At 51.8% G+C, this 16,470-nt stretch overlaps 4 protein-coding genes across 4 annotated transcripts; 3 read left to right on the plus strand and 1 right to left on the minus strand.

Moving 5' to 3' along the window:
* Nucleotides 1-204: 204 nt before the first annotated feature.
* On the plus strand, nt 205-1,960 carry BO72DRAFT_397503 (NUDIX hydrolase). Its single transcript, XM_040942063.1, has 3 exons — nt 205-508; nt 582-934; nt 1,034-1,960. Exons 1-3 carry the CDS (start codon nt 234-236, stop codon nt 1,636-1,638), a joined length of 1,233 nt encoding a protein of 410 aa, XP_040804544.1. The 5' UTR covers nt 205-233; the 3' UTR covers nt 1,639-1,960.
* A 314-nt stretch (nt 1,961-2,274) lies between these two features.
* On the plus strand, nt 2,275-3,036 carry rps21 (40S ribosomal protein eS21; the record flags this gene model as incomplete). Its single annotated transcript, XM_040940986.1, has 2 exons — nt 2,275-2,306; nt 2,802-3,036. 2 exons carry the CDS (start codon nt 2,275-2,277, stop codon nt 3,034-3,036), a joined length of 267 nt encoding a protein of 88 aa, XP_040804545.1.
* A 738-nt stretch (nt 3,037-3,774) lies between these two features.
* BO72DRAFT_483674 (phenylalanine--tRNA ligase subunit alpha) lies at nt 3,775-5,819 on the minus strand. The gene is made up of 2 exons (XM_040947815.1): nt 4,218-5,819; nt 3,775-4,154 (listed from the first exon to the last, which is right to left on the minus strand). The coding sequence occupies exons 1-2, from the start codon at nt 5,687-5,689 to the stop codon at nt 4,061-4,063; spliced, it is 1,566 nt and encodes a 521-aa protein (XP_040804546.1). The 5' UTR covers nt 5,690-5,819; the 3' UTR covers nt 3,775-4,060.
* A 5,974-nt stretch (nt 5,820-11,793) lies between these two features.
* tcsC (putative two-component osmosensing histidine kinase (Bos1)) lies at nt 11,794-15,890 on the plus strand (the record flags this gene model as incomplete). Its single annotated transcript, XM_040946256.1, has 2 exons — nt 11,794-15,810; nt 15,864-15,890. The coding sequence occupies 2 exons, from the start codon at nt 11,794-11,796 to the stop codon at nt 15,888-15,890; spliced, it is 4,044 nt and encodes a 1,347-aa protein (XP_040804547.1).
* Between the last annotated feature and the right edge of the window lie 580 nt (nt 15,891-16,470).

The following is a 16,470-nucleotide window of genomic DNA, read 5'->3' on the forward strand; positions in this document are numbered from 1 at the left end:
AGGTAAGAAGTATCTGTAGTTCCTTGGACAGCCCTACGAGTGCTGCAATCTATACCTCGTAGGTAGCCTCGGCCCCTACGATAAGCCCGAACGCGGGGTAGACCGCTTTCAAGTGGATGGTGGTTCGTGGCTGCCAGGGGGCAGTAGATTAAGTACCTTTCGTTCGGCCCAACCCTCCGCTGGAAAGTCCCTGCAACGTGCCTGCACAAAGTAGTACTAACTATAGCATAGCCATGACCTCAATCCCGCTGGTAGTTCCCCGCTGTACTCCCCGGTTAATATGCTCGACTTCCCCTCACCGCGTCGCAGTCGCCCGAGGTCCCCGGCTTCCAGCTTCTGGAAAGTATATCCCCCGGCCATTCACATGCTCCCATGACTATACGCCGCAAACCACATGGAGAGCAAGCTCCAATGTCCCACGACCCCAGCAGGCTGCTGCTACCCAAACAATGTCATCTTCAGCATTCAAACAGAGACCCAGCCCTGCTGTTCCGCGGCCCAGTTCTAGGTAAGCACGACGATTCCACAGACGTCTCTATTTTCAATGTATTGTTGTTCCCCCACCGCTAATCCCCGTGCAGCGTCATCCTGGTATCACCCAGAAACGAGATCCTCCTGCTTCACCGTGTCAAAACCTCGAACTCGTTTGCTTCTGCCCATGTATTCCCGGGAGGCAACCTCTCGGCTCAAGATGGCCAATGCCCACCCGCTGAGGACCTCAAGCGCCACGATGATGGCCCGTGGTACCGCAACGCAGCCATCCGAGAGCTCTTCGAGGAGAGCGGCATTCTCCTCGCCAAGGATAAAGTTTCCGGCAAGATGCTCGCCGTCCCGGAAGAACAACGCGAATCGGGTCGACGCGCGATCCATCAAAACCAGACCACTTTCTTAGAGTGGCTGAAGCAGCAGAGTCCCAATGCGGTGCCGGATACAGGTAAGACACACGCCCATCTTGCACTTGACTACACTCGAAGGGGCAAAAGTTCAACCCAACTCCAGTGGAAGTTGTCTTCGCTAACTTGACCCTCAATAGATGGACTGATCCCGTTTACTCGATGGATTACCCCAACAACCAACTCTCGGCGATATACGACGCAGATGTACCTCTACTTCCTTCCACTTCCTGCGGAGGCTGAGAAGCCGGTCCTCGACGAGATTCCATCCGAGGGACAGCGGGAGGAAATCCAAGTTCCGACGAGCGACGGAGGAGTGGAGGTCACAGAGGCTCGATTCTTGCCTGCCTCGGAGTGGCTGCAGATGGCGCAAAGGGGCGACATTATACTCTTTCCGCCGCAGTTCCTCCTGCTGCATCTGGTGGCTGGCTTCTTGGACATGGAGCCCCGCGTCGCCGCTTCGCTGCAGGAGCTGCACAGACGGCGGGCAAAACTCACTGAGTTTGTGAGCACCGGTCAGCCGCCGTGGTCGGAGAAGTGTATCTCCCCGAAGATGCTGAGGATGTCCTCTGACGGACGCACGGTGCTGGCGTTGGATCAGCCGGGCCCCGAACTTAGGGGGACGGATAAGCAAGGGGAGACGGAGCGGGTCGTGCTTGTGAAGTTCAAGCGAGGGGAGGCGCGCGAGTTAGAGGTGCGGTGGAAGCAGGACGCCTTCGAAGCCGAAGCGAAGAGTAACTTATGAGGGCATGGATGGGATGTGAATGCCGTGAAGATGGGACTCCCACTATGGACGAAGCAACTAGTCTGCATCCAAGCGGGACCTGATTTAACGGGGCACACTACATCTTCCTAGATGGGCCTGTAACATGATCTTCCAACACTGCTTTTGAAACATGGCCAGCGCTTTTTCTACTTATGATATCCCGAGCGAGTCGCTGCTTCACACCCTACCATTTTTGAGACATAGGGATCTTTTGTTCACGGCTTCAAGGGCAGGGCAGCTTCGCCTGGCCGTCCTGCTATGCTTTTAAATATTGAGAGTTCTACCCGCTCGCTATAATGGGTATGCAAATGGCTTCACATGTCGATCGCAAGTACAGCAGTACAGCAGCACAGCACAATGAGTGCATACTTAAGAGTACTCGTGCCTCGCGGCTACCCGCACTAACCCAATCTGGCAAGGGCGGGCCTTACCTAATCAACGCCCAACCTTAGCGGCAAGCCCTCGACAAAGAATCACATGACCCACAACCGGGAAACGCAGAAAGTTGTCCGGGTCACTCATTTCACCCCATCCGCCCACCGTCTCAATTTCCCGCGCACCGCTCCGTTTTTCTCGTCAACCTCAAGTTCCTCACCACCCACCCAACTCGCCAAAATGGAGAACGACAAGGGAGAGATCGTCGATCTGTACGTACCCCTCTTTCCCTCCCTTTTTCTTGTGGTTTCCCCAAGGGGATGCGGAGGGTTTTGGACACCATGCATAGCGGAGAACAACCAGACGACAGCAGAGAACATGCGAACGGAGGGGAGGAAGCAGGGAATGAGCGGAGGAAATGATATGCGATATTCGACCTGGTCTGGTGGTTTTCTCCATGCGATGAAAACGACCTAAGAAGATGAATGAGATAAGAGGTGGAATCGAAATTGGACAAAGTGCGCATATCATCTGATATGCGTTCTGAAACGTCTTGATCTGGCCCAGGTCGAAGTCGCATATCAAGGTCTCTCTTCTCTGGTCCTGTCGTCTGGGAAAGAAAAAAAAAACCTCTCCGCTATCGCCGAGTGTGCCCCAGTCTCCTGCGCAATCACCTTCAGCATCGTCCGCGTCCCGAGGCGGGCAGTTTGCGAAAAATCCACAATTACCAGAGCACACAACTAACCACATGGTCTCGTGTCTTCCAGCTACGTGCCCCGCAAGTGCAGCGCCACCAACCGCATCATCAAGGCCAACGACCACGCCTCCGTGCAGATCTCCATCGCCAAGGTTGACGAGAACGGCCGCTACACTGGCGAGAACCAGACCTACGCTCTGTGCGGTTTCATCCGCGCCCGTGGTGAGAGCGATGACTCCCTGAACCGCCTCACCCAGCGTGACGGCTACCTCAAGAACGTCTGGACCGCCAGCCGCCAGCGCTAAGCGGACGGTATGTCACTGGGCGGTGTTTCCAATTTTTATGGGTTTTTTGATGTCGGGTATTTGGTGATGGTAAGCCTTTTTTTTTCTCTTTCTCGCGGGGACAGACACTGCCGCTTCGGGTTTCTAATAGCCGGTGTCTCCCATCATCTGAAACCTACATCAGAAACCATGCTAACTTTATCGTGTGACAGGATGAGATGTTATGGTCAACATCATGATATATCTTATATCCAAAAAAGAACTTGAATGAAAGAAAAACTTCAATAAAAATCCACACCCGCCCCTTTATACCCGGCAACACAACCGTCCCTTCTCACTTATCTGCCTGCCTTTTATCTCCTGATCCTCTTCTTAGAATCAGTCACATGTAGAACTTCTCTCAATATCCCCGCCTCCCTATGTCCTTTCTTAAGTTCTCCCTAAACCGGCATATCAAACCCCTTCCTCCCGCCCTTTCGGACCTGGATCGATTGGTTCCCCCCTCCCACGTGGGGAATCCAAACATCCAGCCCCGACTCCCCATGCGCGAGGAAAAGGTTGAAGACCTAGTAGAGTAGAATCTACAGTCTCCCCCAACATTGCCGGAGATTACTACATACCTCCGCCTGCTGAAGAGCCACTGTCGCAGAGTTCGTGCACTGGGGCACAGATACGGGTGGAACATTTCTCGTTCCTATTGTTCTTCTAGTCTTGGTACTTAGTCTTAGTGCTTGTCTGAGCATGCATCTTCATTCAAATCCAGCACACTCCTGCAAAGGCAGGCATTGATCCTCTGACTCCCGAGTGGGTGGGTGAGTGTCCGCCTCACTCGTTGTCTTGAATTTGTGGTAGTCTTTTATAACATCATGTCACGAAATAAAAAAGACAGCACCGTTACTTTCGAACGTCTTTGCATTTCAACATGGGATAAAAGAAAAGGTTTAAGTTATGATGCTGACCCCCGTTTTTTTAAAGATTTCCTATCTAAACCCCGAGACATGAGATCGGTATCTATATTTGCTGGCTTGCACTCTTTTTCGCTTTTTTAGTCCTTCTCCAATCTGACGGCCGGGTTGCTCTCGATGAAGTTGAGGTCGACCTTGTGGCCTAGCAATTCACGGATGTTGCTGACGCCGTATCTGTAGAGCAGAAAAGATAGGGGTTAGAGTTGGTGTTGCCTCAAAGGGGCAGGGCAGACTTACTTGATCATCGTGGGGCGCTCCAGACTCAGACCCCATCCGTACACCCGCATGTCCTTGGGAATGCCCATGGGCTCCAGCATCTCGGGCCGGAACATGCCACTGTTACCGATCTCGACCCACTTGCCCAGGCCGTTGTGGTAGCCGAAGATCTCCATGCTGGGCTCGGTGTAGGGGTTGTAGGCGGGCTTGAAGCGCAGCTGGTGGATGCCCATCTTGGCGAAGAAGACCTCCATGAAGCCGATGAGGCCGCCCAGCGTGAGGCCGTAGTCGGCGATGACACCCTCGATCTGGTGGAACTCGGCCAGGTGGGTGGCGTCGACGGCCTCGTTGCGGAAGACGCGGTCGATGCTGAAGTAGCGCGCGGGCCGCGGGTTGGCCGCCAGCTTGTGCAGCACGTAGGTCGAGACCGAGGTCGTGTGCGTGCGCAGCACCAGGCGCAGCGCCTCGTCGGCGTCCCAGGGGTAGCGGTAGCCGATCGAGCCATATTTGCCCGTCTCGTGGACCGCGCGCACGTCGTCCCAGTATTGCTTGTAGTCGAGGGGCTTTGTAGGAGATGAAGAAGAGGAGGATGTGGTGGGCTGGAGGGTCTTGATCTGGTGCGGGTCGTTGGCCGGGTCCTCGCGCGGGGGGTCGGCCTTGACGGGGTCGGCGATGTAGAAGGTGTCTTGGAGGTCGCGGGCGGGGTGTTGCTGGGGCACGAAGAGGGCGTCGAAGTTCCAGAAGCCCGTCTCGACGAAGCGGTTGGTCGGCATCTCCTCGAAGCCCATCTCGAAGAAGATGTTGCGGAACTCCTGGCGCACCTTGTTCAGCGGGTGGAAGGTGCCCGCCGGGGTGGGCGCGCCCTTGGCCTTGAAGTTGTACGGCTTCAGCTGCGCCGTCTTCCACGAGCCGTTCATCAGCATCTCCGCCGTCAGGTCGGTCTCCTCCTTGACGAACTCGCGGGCGTACTTGGGGCCCTTGGCGATCTGGAAGGTGATCACCTTCTGCACCGTCGCCAGCTTGCGCCGCTTCAGGTCCGTCAGGGCCTTCGCATCGGGCACCGCCTGCGTCTTCTGCACCGTCAGCAGCAGCTCGCGGGTCTCGTCGACGATCGTCTCGGTCGCCGCCCGCAGCACGTCCTTGTCCTTCTTGATCCACCCCTTCTTGAACGCATTGCCCTGGCCGACCTTGGCGGTGTCCTTGCCGACCACGCCCGGAAGGTCGCCAATCTTCAATCCATCCAGAGCCGCCAGCACGGCTTGGAAAACCTTGGCCTCGTGACTGCCATTAGTGGCGATCTCCTCACCCTCCGGCGTCAGAACAGCGATTTCCTTCTCGATGGTGTCATACTCGACCATCTGTCGGGAGGCTAGACGGTCGAGCGCAGCCTTGACATTTAGTGAGGGGGTGGAGGGGAAGGCTTCGCTGGAGAGGATGGAGGCGTCGGACGCTGACAGAGCGTCCAGAATGGGTTTCGTCATATCGGTCGCCATGACTGCAAGCCGTGGAGTCCCCAAAAAGGCGGAGTCCGAGGAATGTGGTGGAAAAAGGAGGAGGGGTTGAGTAGAGGAGGAGGAGGGGTCTTGGAGGCACCGATCAGACACTGCCCACTTCACAATTATGACTCTTTTCGGGTACGCTCTTCAATTACGGCGGGCGATTGTAACCACCGCCGTCGTCCCGTGACCTGCCACCGGTCTAAACCCCGCCATTGCGGATTTGTTCTTTAATTGTTCTAAAGGGCGGATGCCAATTTGCCAAACGGACTACTTACTCTCTTTACTCGGATGAAGTACGGAGTACAGATGTATTCATCTGTGCAGGTCCACGGAAATCCACGGACTAGACAAAACAAGTCCCATGATCTCGCCCAGGCCGTCAAGAGACCGACCGGCTCGAAATTAAATGCATTGTATCAGCATATGCCTGTGCAACCATGTATATTGACTATCGGTGACAGGTATGAGCAGATTGATTGGAATCATCCATGGTCGATTTGCGCATATACCCTTCCAACTGCAAGGGGCTTGGGCCCGGGGTCACCCAAAACAAGAGCGAGGTCATGGACAGGAATGAAGGGTAACGTTATTCTTCGCTATTCTTCTGTTGAGGCTCTCTCCGTGTATTTGGGTCACGATCAAAACCATCCGTGCAAATTAAGTTCAATGGAGAGGCCCTTCAACCTTCGAGGGAGGATTCTGTTATCTACTCCGTGACAGACCCGGGCCAAGCCGTCAAAATCCTCTGTCAACGTTGTACGACATTAAATGCCAGGCCTGGAGTGTATAATATGGTGGGCGGAAGATCCGAATGGACGGATGAGATATATTCTCGACCGAACCAAGGCAGTAATGACCACCAGGTGCAGTGATCCTTGGCCTGGGGAACCTCCCGAGATTGATTGATGATGTGGGAACGGGGGGCAGGGGGATGAGATCCAATGATGCAGAAGCAGTTTCCACAGTCCTACACCATCTTTGGCGATGTGAAGGATTATTCCTTGCTTGTCCCGTGGTGGTGGTGGTGGTGGTGGTGGCTGGCAGCTGGCTGGATATACCAGACTGCATAGTACCCCTAGTAGACTACCTAAGAAGCGCAAGCATGGTTTCAACTTTCAACACCGGGCAACGGTAGACGAGGCCCAACACAGTCTAGCACGTCGTTAGTTCTCCAGGATGTACTGTAGTAGACACCCCAGTAATTTATTCTTGACAGGCAGGGTTAGCGTCCACCTCAAAAGCAAGATTTAGGGGGCGGCAGCAGCAACTTTTGCTACTCTCGGCTTCCTTGGTGATAGCTTCCTTAGGAGTTTGACCAGCCAGGCCGGCTTCCAGCCTTCATCACCCACTACAGCTATTACTGCTAGTCGATGGCTAGTATGTAGTCCTTCTTCACTCCCGCCTATTCCGTATCTATCTATCGATATGTCTACTGCTCGAGCAGAGTTACAGAGGTACAAAGAATAGTCAGTTACAGTAAGTTATCAATTGGTGCCTCTATTATCTGGCATTCCTCGATCCTCGCATGATAATCCCGGACAGGTTTAGTTGGATGGGGCGACGAAAAGCTCTTCTCAGTATTGATCTTCATGATTGGCTTATCGGGGGTAATCGATGGGTCTTGCACGCGACCGTTGGGTCTGGAACTGGATCTCCCCGGGGGGGAGGGATCGTGATAGATGAATGCTATCTGCTGTGTATATCTTCCAGGAAGCTGTTGATGAATCTTAAAGCAAGCACTCGGCTGGCTTCTTATTGTGCAAGCTCTCTACCAGTGTTCATACTTTATGTCTAAGTTAACAATGACGATCATGTCGCTGCCCCCATAGAAAAGACTTCGAGAAGAGGGTTAGGAGGATCCCATTCCCATGGTTCTTCCTCCAGCTGCTACTCCACCAGCCATCACCACCCAGCCGTGGCTGATGCCTATAGACAAAGACTTGGGTCATCGCCTAACACGGCTGGCAACCTAATTTGCACCGGCCGATGAATCGAACCTTGGGCGTTGAATTACTGTACTAAGATCACTATCGATTCCAGGACTGAACTTAATCATGTTAAGATTCAACCACCCCCCGGGCGAACGGGCGATGTCTCGGGCATGGACCTGTGCGCCTGGGCTGACGGTGCACAATAACGGGCGGGAAGATATGTATCAGAAACGAGAGATGAGAGAGCTAATACACCCACCTTCTCTTGTCGCGAGATGATACAACCAAGCAGGAAATTTTGAAGTATTAAGTCATAGATCAGTTTCTAGACCATCCACATCCAAGTTGTGCGGTGGCTAAGGCGCCCGAAACATCATCTCATGGGACAGAGGTGTCCTGTTCCTGCGGTGGTTTGCCTGTCCAGACCGGTCTGCCCTGCATCATTCCTGATATCCTCGACTCCGTTACCCTCTCTCATTTTACCTCACTGTCCATTCTCCTCCCGTCCTGCAGTTTTTTTTTTTTTGTTCTGTTTCCCTCCGGTCACAAACCAGTCAGGTTGTTGTTGTTCGATTGTGATAGGTAGATACAGGCCAGGCCCGTCCTTCTTACGTCTCACCCTGCCTTTGGAGCCACGGCAATACGAATGCCACTACGTAGTCGACTAGACGAATACCTGTTCTTTGCCCCCTCCCTCTGACACTTTTCTGCTTCATCTTACGTGGTGTGGAGGAGGAAGAGGAGGATAGGAAGGTGGATGAGGGGAGTATGACCAGTCCTGCTAATCCGGAGGTTGTAGGGGGAGGGGGTTTGGCCACAAACACGCGTGCATCGAGGTTTGCTTGTTTGATGCTGCGAATCGATGTCTTTCTGCAAGGCTTCGCTAGACGGCAATTGTGGTAGGGTAGGTCATCTCTCCCTCCCTATGTGTACCCCAGGTGCAATGCAACTTGTTTCATTTCCGGTACTTCATGAATGCCATTGACTCAGTGCATAGATTTATTCAATGTTAGCAGCCCAAAGAGCCAATACTCTGCAGCCAAAGGAAACAGACACCTCTCCCTCCCTTCCTTGGATGTGAAATTCTTATGAAATGATCGGTAAGTTAATTAGTGAGCTGCCTGGTGCTTTCTGAACGCTCACAAAGCAGGGATGCCCGTGCGTTCGACTGCAGTAGCTACTATCTAGCAGTGGTGGTGGTCATTTGGTGGCGGTAAGGTACGGTATGGGCATCATGTTTCCTCCCCCTCTTCCTTCTTCCGTCTCTTTCCCTCGAACACTAGGTACAGTACTCCGTACTTACCTGTTTATCTATGTCCGTCCGTTCCTCTTGTATGCTCACGCGGCAAGGTCGCTTTCCGACACGCGCCAAGGGCGCACACACAGAAGAGCAGTTTGGTGACACAGGCAGAGAGGACTGTGAATTTTTTTTTTCTCTCTTTCCCCGTCGTTTCTTTTTTTGGTTGGTGTGAGACACATTTGAAGGGACCACTTACTAGAATGGTATAATTACTGTCCCTATGAGACATGATTATCCCGTATTCGTTCTGGTTCAAGTGTGGCAGTTCACAGGAAAAGGGAAAAAGAAAAAAAAAAGAAAGGGCAGAAAAATAAGTAGTTCGGTCAGAGGTCCCCAGTCCCCACACCACGCGAGCTGAAAAATGCATTAGTGACTACTGTCATGTTATGAACTCTCCGTTGTTGGTTCAACCAAGGGGGAAAGGCATTTCTAAGCCTCGGGAACCAAGGGTCGTTGTCATATCTCGGTACGGGGAGGGGGGGGAAGAAAGAGGGAAACACCTCGGAGATTAGGTTAGATTATTTTTCAACTTAAGGTCTGCCGGTCTGTCGGTCTGTCAAAGAGAAGCAGTGGAAAATCAAAATGTCAAAATGCAGAGCGATGCGGAGTACAGAATAATATACAGATCAAGCTGTCGACTAGATGCTTACTTGTCTGTTTATCTGTACATTCCAGTCGCTCTTCCATTTTCTGTGCGGGGAGAAGGAGGGGGATGAAAATCAAGGAAAATTCTCCAGATCCTCCGGGTGAGAAGATCAACCGGTGACTGCCCAGTGGACTACTGGAGGAACTGTCCAGCGGCAGCGATCCCTTGATGATAAATACTTACTATACAATCTCTGAGGTTGAACGAGTGTTGTCTGTTCGCAATTGCTGCTTGCTTCTTTGTTCACCGATGAGAGGCGTGAAGATCGCTATTGATCATGTTGTCTCATCTAACCAGTTTAAGCATCTCAATACTTAGACACAAAAGAAAGCGTAGTAAGTCAATAGTACATATACATACCTAGTAGTACCTGCCTTACTCGGTGCTGAAGTACTCCATAATTTGGTGAGTACTCCGTGCAGTACCGCCAAACCCCCCTCTCCTCCCCTCCCTTCTTTCTCTCCATTACATTGCATCCGATCACGCCTTGTTGCTTTGCCTCATCGCCGGGCGCGTTGCTTCCATCCAGCCTCATTTGACTTGCACACATGGGACTCGGACAGGCCCTTCTTATTCGTACTTTTTCTGAATAACTTTTCTATCTTATCATTCTTCTCTTCCTCATCATTATCCTGAGAACTGTAATTTGTTGTCATTTGCTCTGTCGGACGGCACACACTATTATGATTGATTGTGTCTTCACACACACACTCTCTCTCACTGCTGACTGATCCGACATTGTTTCTCCCCCCCCCCTCCCCCTTTAACTCTCTCTCCCAATAGTAATCCCATTTCTTCTTCCCTCCCCGCTCGATCTCTAAGCTATTGCGCGCTGCGCTTTGTTTGGATCTACTTGAACCCGTCCATCTGTTGTTCGTCCGTTGAATCTTGTCCGGCTACTTTTCACCCAGCCTGTTGTCGGCTCTGGTTTCCAACCTTTGAAACTAGGTAGGTGCCTTTTGCCTGCCTTAATCCACCGACCGACACTGGCAGAGTCCACCACCTAACCTTACCTACCTGTCTGTCCGCCTACCGACTGTTTCTCAATTCTTCTTTTTTTTCCTCCCCTTTTTGATTTTACCCATCCATAATCCACATCCCCCGAGGATCAACAACTTCTTTGAGCCTTCTTGGATCTTCGCGCCTACTCCACTCCATCGGGATAGACAGAAGACGGACAGAGAGATAGACACACAAACCACGAACCCCCATGTCGTCTTAACACCGAGCCGATCTTCACCTTCACCTTTACCTTCACCTTCTTCACCTTCACCTTTACCTTTACCTACCTTCTTACCTTCTTTCAAAACATTCGTGTCACGAAACTACTCAACTCCCACTCTTGATTTCCCATCTAGGTAGGGAAGAACTTCTCTCTCTCTCTTCCCCCCGTCACCGTCACCGTCAATTCGTCTCTTGTGGCCGACATTTGCCATTTGCTTGCTTACCCACTCTTGCCTCCTCTCACTCTTCCACTCTTCCACATTTGTGCTGCCTTCATCCAATCATTCCCCCACCGAGGCCAGTGCATTGATTATCCATTATTTTGCTGCTATTTTGCCCCCCTCTCTCAAGTCTCAACACAACTTGTTGCAAAACTGCCTTCTCCCCTTTCCGTTCAAGTGAAATACCGAGAACTGCTGTTGCTGGCTGTTTCTCCCAACTCCGCTTTGCTGTCTAGTTTCGATTTTTTTGTGTTTTTTTTATTTTTATTTTTTCTATTTTTCTATTTACTCACATTTCTCTCTCTCTCTCTTTTTTTTTTTAAATTTTTTTTTCTCTCTATTGCCCACTCGCCATTCATCCTCAATCCTTTGTTATCTTTCTCCCTCCTCTCATTCCTATTTTCTCCATTTCTCACTCGAATTTTCCCACCGCATTTGCCCATATTCTAATCTAATCACCCTTCGGAGTCGAGTCCCGGTCACACCCCCAATAAATTGACTTTCGACTTTTCCCCTCCTGGCGTTCCCCTCCGCCCGCTTCCCTTTCTTTGCCTTGTCTATTATTCTGCCCTTGGCTTCCTCCCTCCCTTTCTTTATCCTTTTGACATTCACACCGTTACTCCCTTTTAATTGCTTCATCTTTCTCATTCCCCCTTTCTCATATGCAGTGCCATAGCTTCTAAGCCCGTCATCGGATCCTTCCCCTTCGGAACAAAAAAATCTCTTCTCGCCGCTTATACATATGTCCCCATCGGACTGAGAAGTCCTAAGGCATAATGGCTGGCGCGGACGAGACGCTCGCGGCCGCTACTGCCATTCTCAGGGAGCTCGCCAGAGAATCCCCCGGTGCCCCCCCCTTCGACTTTGAATTCTCCCACACTTCATCTACCAATGGTTGCGACTCGAAAGTGGCCAAATTACCAGGAGAAAAAAGCGCGGCAAAAGTAGCATTCGAACAGGAATTGGAGGCTTTGGTCCGACGAGTTCACCATCTGGAATTTCAATCTGTCAGTCATCGATCACCCCCAGGAATCACCCTCAAGGCCTTTCAGCCCACCCTCGTCCCTAGCGAGACCGATCCCGAGACCCCTTGGGCATTTGGCCTCCCACGCTTGGCATCCTCTGACGGTTCTGACTCTTCTTGTCTTATACAGCAGCACAACCCACATCGCTCCCATGGATCAAGGCGATCAGCTCCCGGACCGGAAGATGGTGAAGCGGAGGAAGACATCGATGATGAGGACAGCGATGAGGACGAGGATCTGGGCTCAAGGACACGTCTAGTACGCGAGGAGGATATCAGTTACTTACGAAATCATGTGCAGAAACAGGCGGAGGAAATAAGCTTCCAGAAGGACATCATCGCTCAAGTTCGGGACGAGTTACAGCAGCAGGAGGAACAGACTCGCAGGGCTCTCACCAAGGTGGAAAACGAAGATGTCGTGTTATTGGAGCGAGAGCTACGTAAGCACCAACAGGCCAACGAGGCTTTCCAGAAAGCGTTACGGGAAATTGGCGGGATCATCACGCAGGTTGCCAATGGTGACCTGTCGATGAAGGTGCAGATCCATCCCTTGGAAATGGACCCTGAAATCGCCACCTTCAAACGTACGATAAACACTATGATGGACCAGCTGCAAGTCTTTGGTAGCGAAGTGTCCCGAGTCGCACGCGAGGTCGGTACGGAAGGTATCCTCGGCGGCCAGGCGCAGATCACAGGGGTGCATGGTATCTGGAAGGAATTGACCGAGAACGTCAACATAATGGCCAAGAATCTCACTGATCAGGTCCGTGAAATTGCCGCAGTTACCACGGCAGTCGCCCACGGAGACTTGAGTCAGAAGATTGAAAGTCGGGCGCAAGGTGAAATTCTGGAACTTCAACAGACGATCAATACTATGGTTGATCAACTTCGGACATTTGCCACGGAAGTCACGCGGGTCGCGCGTGATGTCGGTACAGAAGGTGTTCTTGGTGGACAGGCTCAGATTGAAGGGGTACAAGGCATGTGGAACGAACTCACGGTGAACGTCAACGCCATGGCAAACAATTTGACTACGCAAGTGCGTGACATTGCAACAGTCACCAAGGCGGTCGCAAAGGGTGATTTGACGCAGAAGGTCCAGGCCAACTGCAAAGGAGAAATCGCGGAGTTGAAAAACATTATAAATTCCATGGTGGACCAATTGCGGCAGTTCGCCCAGGAAGTCACTAAGATCGCGAAGGAGGTCGGTACGGATGGTGTTCTTGGTGGTCAAGCAACTGTCAATGATGTGGAGGGCACATGGAAGGATCTGACGGAGAATGTCAACCGCATGGCCAACAATTTGACGACCCAGGTCAGAGAAATCGCAGATGTCACCACTGCTGTCGCCAAGGGTGATTTGACCAAGAAGGTTACCGCCAACGTTCAGGGTGAAATACTCGATCTGAAGAGCACGATCAACGGCATGGTGGACCGGCTGAACACCTTCGCCTTTGAAGTCAGCAAGGTCGCTCGCGAAGTCGGCACTGACGGTACATTGGGTGGTCAGGCCAAGGTCGATAATGTCGAAGGAAAGTGGAAGGATCTCACCGACAATGTAAACACCATGGCCCAGAATTTGACCTCCCAGGTGCGAAGTATCTCGGACGTGACACAAGCTATTGCCAAGGGTGATCTTAGCAAGAAAATTGAGGTGCATGCCCAGGGAGAAATTCTGACGCTGAAAGTTACCATCAATCACATGGTGGACCGACTGGCTAAATTCGCAACCGAGCTGAAGAAGGTCGCACGCGATGTCGGGGTCGACGGCAAGATGGGTGGTCAAGCTAATGTGGAAGGAATCGCTGGAACCTGGAAGGAGATCACGGAGGACGTGAATACCATGGCAGAGAACTTGACCTCTCAAGTGCGTGCTTTTGGTGAGATCACCGATGCTGCAACCGACGGAGATTTCACCAAGCTTATCACGGTCAACGCTTCCGGTGAGATGGACGAGTTGAAGCGCAAGATCAACAAGATGGTTTCCAACCTCCGAGACAGTATTCAGCGTAACACGGCTGCTAGGGAGGCGGCCGAACTGGCCAACCGCACCAAGTCTGAGTTCCTGGCAAATATGAGTCACGAGATCCGGACTCCCATGAACGGTATCATCGGTATGACGCAGTTGACGCTGGATACGGACGACCTCAAGCCTTATACCCGCGAGATGCTGAATGTTGTACACAATCTCGCCAACAGTTTACTGACCATCATTGACGACATACTCGATATCTCGAAGATCGAGGCGAACCGCATGGTCATTGAAAGCATCCCGTTTACTGTGAGGGGAACCGTCTTCAATGCTCTTAAGACCCTAGCGGTGAAGGCCAATGAGAAATTCCTCAGTCTCACGTACCAGGTCGATAACACTGTTCCTGACTATGTCATTGGTGATCCTTTCCGCCTGCGCCAGATTATCTTGAACTTGGTCGGCAATGCAATCAAGTTCACTGAGCATGGTGAGGTGAAACTCACCATCTGCAAATCCGATAGAGAGCAATGTGCGGCCGACGAGTATGCTTTTGAGTTCTCAGTATCCGATACAGGAATTGGTATTGAGGAGGACAAGCTGGATCTCATCTTCGACACTTTCCAGCAAGCGGATGGCTCGACAACGCGGAGATTCGGAGGAACTGGCCTCGGATTGTCCATCTCAAAGCGTCTGGTGAACTTGATGGGTGGTGATGTTTGGGTCACGTCCGAGTATGGTCACGGCAGCACATTCCATTTCACCTGCGTCGTGAAATTAGCCGACCAGTCTTTGAGTGTCATTGCGTCGCAACTCATGCCGTACAAGCACCATCGGGTCCTCTTCATTGACAAGGGAGAGAACGGTGGTCAGGCCGAGAATGTTATGAAAATGCTCAAGCAGATCGACTTAGAGCCTATTGTTGTGCGCAATGAGGACCACGTACCGCCACCGGAAATCCAAGATCCCTCTGGCAAGGAGTCCGGCCATGCTTACGATGTGATTATCGTGGACTCTGTGGCGACTGCCCGACTGCTGCGCACATTCGATGACTTCAAATATGTACCTATTGTTCTCGTCTGCCCCTTGGTGTGTGTCAGCTTGAAGTCCGCCCTTGACCTCGGTATCAGCTCATACATGACGACGCCATGTCAACCAATCGATCTCGGCAATGGTATGCTGCCTGCTTTGGAGGGCCGTTCCACGCCCATCACGACCGACCATTCTCGCTCGTTCGACATTCTCTTGGCGGAAGACAATGACGTCAATCAGAAATTGGCCGTCAAGATTTTGGAGAAGCACAACCACAACGTGTCTGTTGTCAGTAACGGTCTTGAGGCCGTCGAAGCCGTGAAACAGCGTCGCTACGATGTCATCTTGATGGATGTGCAGATGCCGGTAATGGGTGGATTCGAAGCCACCGGAAAGATCCGTGAGTACGAGAGGGAGAGCGGCCTCAGCCGAACCCCTATCATCGCGTTGACAGCGCACGCCATGTTGGGCGATCGAGAGAAGTGTATCCAAGCCCAGATGGATGAGTATCTGTCCAAGCCTCTGAAGCAGAACCAAATGATGCAGACCATCTTGAAGTGTGCTACCCTAGGTGGTTCCCTTCTGGAAAAGAGCAAAGAATCGCGAATCTCCAGCAGCGGCGAGATGCATCCCGTCCATCACAGCCCCGCGGATGGCAAGCATCAGCGCCCAGGTATGGAGGCGAGAGCCTTGACCGCATCAGGCGCCATGAACGGCGGTAGTCTGGCAAGCCCGACTCTGGAGAAGGAAGACCTGACCATGGAGAGGGTAAGCTGGCTCACGGAATCACAAAGAATTTGCTTATACTGACCGAATCACAGGCACTGTTGCGGTCCAACAGCTCGTGAGACGATTTCAAGATTCTTCCATTCCGCTTGCTTTTTTCTTTTTCATCTTTCGAGTGGCTTCGATGCAAATCATATACCCTATCCCTTTGCGCGCCTGTACGAAATGTTCACTGGCATGGTGACTTCTACGTCTTTCATTCAACATTCCTCCTTCGCATCATTTCAGGTGCACATGTGGATCTTGGGAGCCTAACTCCCTGAATTCCATGTGACTGAACATAACCAGCTCTTGCCGTTGCCCCCCTCCTCTTTCTCTTGCTTCTCGGTCGAATCCTCCATCTTTGCATACGTCTTGTTGCGCGTAACCATTGTCGACAGTTCCAGCCATGGCCATTTATACGTTGTATCTGACACTTTTTTTTTTCGCGTATACTATATTTTTTCTGATTTCGGATTGTGATTGTGACCTGTAAGGCCTATGTGTCTCTGTGTGGTGTTTTGCGGCGCATGGAAACTTTTTTTCTATGACTTAGTGGGAGCGAGAAGGCTTGGAGGGGGAGGCGGCGGGCTGCTCTTTTCAATTTCTGTCCTGAACTATACTACATGTTTGCATGGAATGAAGATTGGCATGAATTTTGAC

The sequence above is a fragment of the Aspergillus fijiensis genome (assembly GCF_003184825.1).
Source record: "Aspergillus fijiensis CBS 313.89 unplaced genomic scaffold BO72scaffold_8, whole genome shotgun sequence".
NCBI lineage: Eukaryota > Fungi > Ascomycota > Eurotiomycetes > Eurotiales > Aspergillaceae > Aspergillus > Aspergillus fijiensis.

What these genes read in the sequence shown, in the direction of transcription:
- BO72DRAFT_483674 (XM_040947815.1), bottom strand. Translation starts at nt 5,689, where the DNA reads ATGGCGACCGATATGACGAAACCCATTCTGGACGCTCTGTCAGCGTCC. An exon ending in GAGCGCCCCACGATGATCAA is followed by an intron (nt 4,155 to 4,217) that starts GTAAGTCTGCCC and finishes TCTGCTCTACAG; the next exon opens with ATACGGCGTCAGCAACATCC.
- BO72DRAFT_397503 (XM_040942063.1), top strand. Translation starts at nt 234, where the DNA reads ATGACCTCAATCCCGCTGGTAGTTCCCCGCTGTACTCCCCGGTTAATA. An exon ending in GTTCCGCGGCCCAGTTCTAG is followed by an intron (nt 509 to 581) that starts GTAAGCACGACG and finishes ATCCCCGTGCAG; the next exon opens with CGTCATCCTGGTATCACCCA. An exon ending in CAATGCGGTGCCGGATACAG is followed by an intron (nt 935 to 1,033) that starts GTAAGACACACG and finishes GACCCTCAATAG; the next exon opens with ATGGACTGATCCCGTTTACT.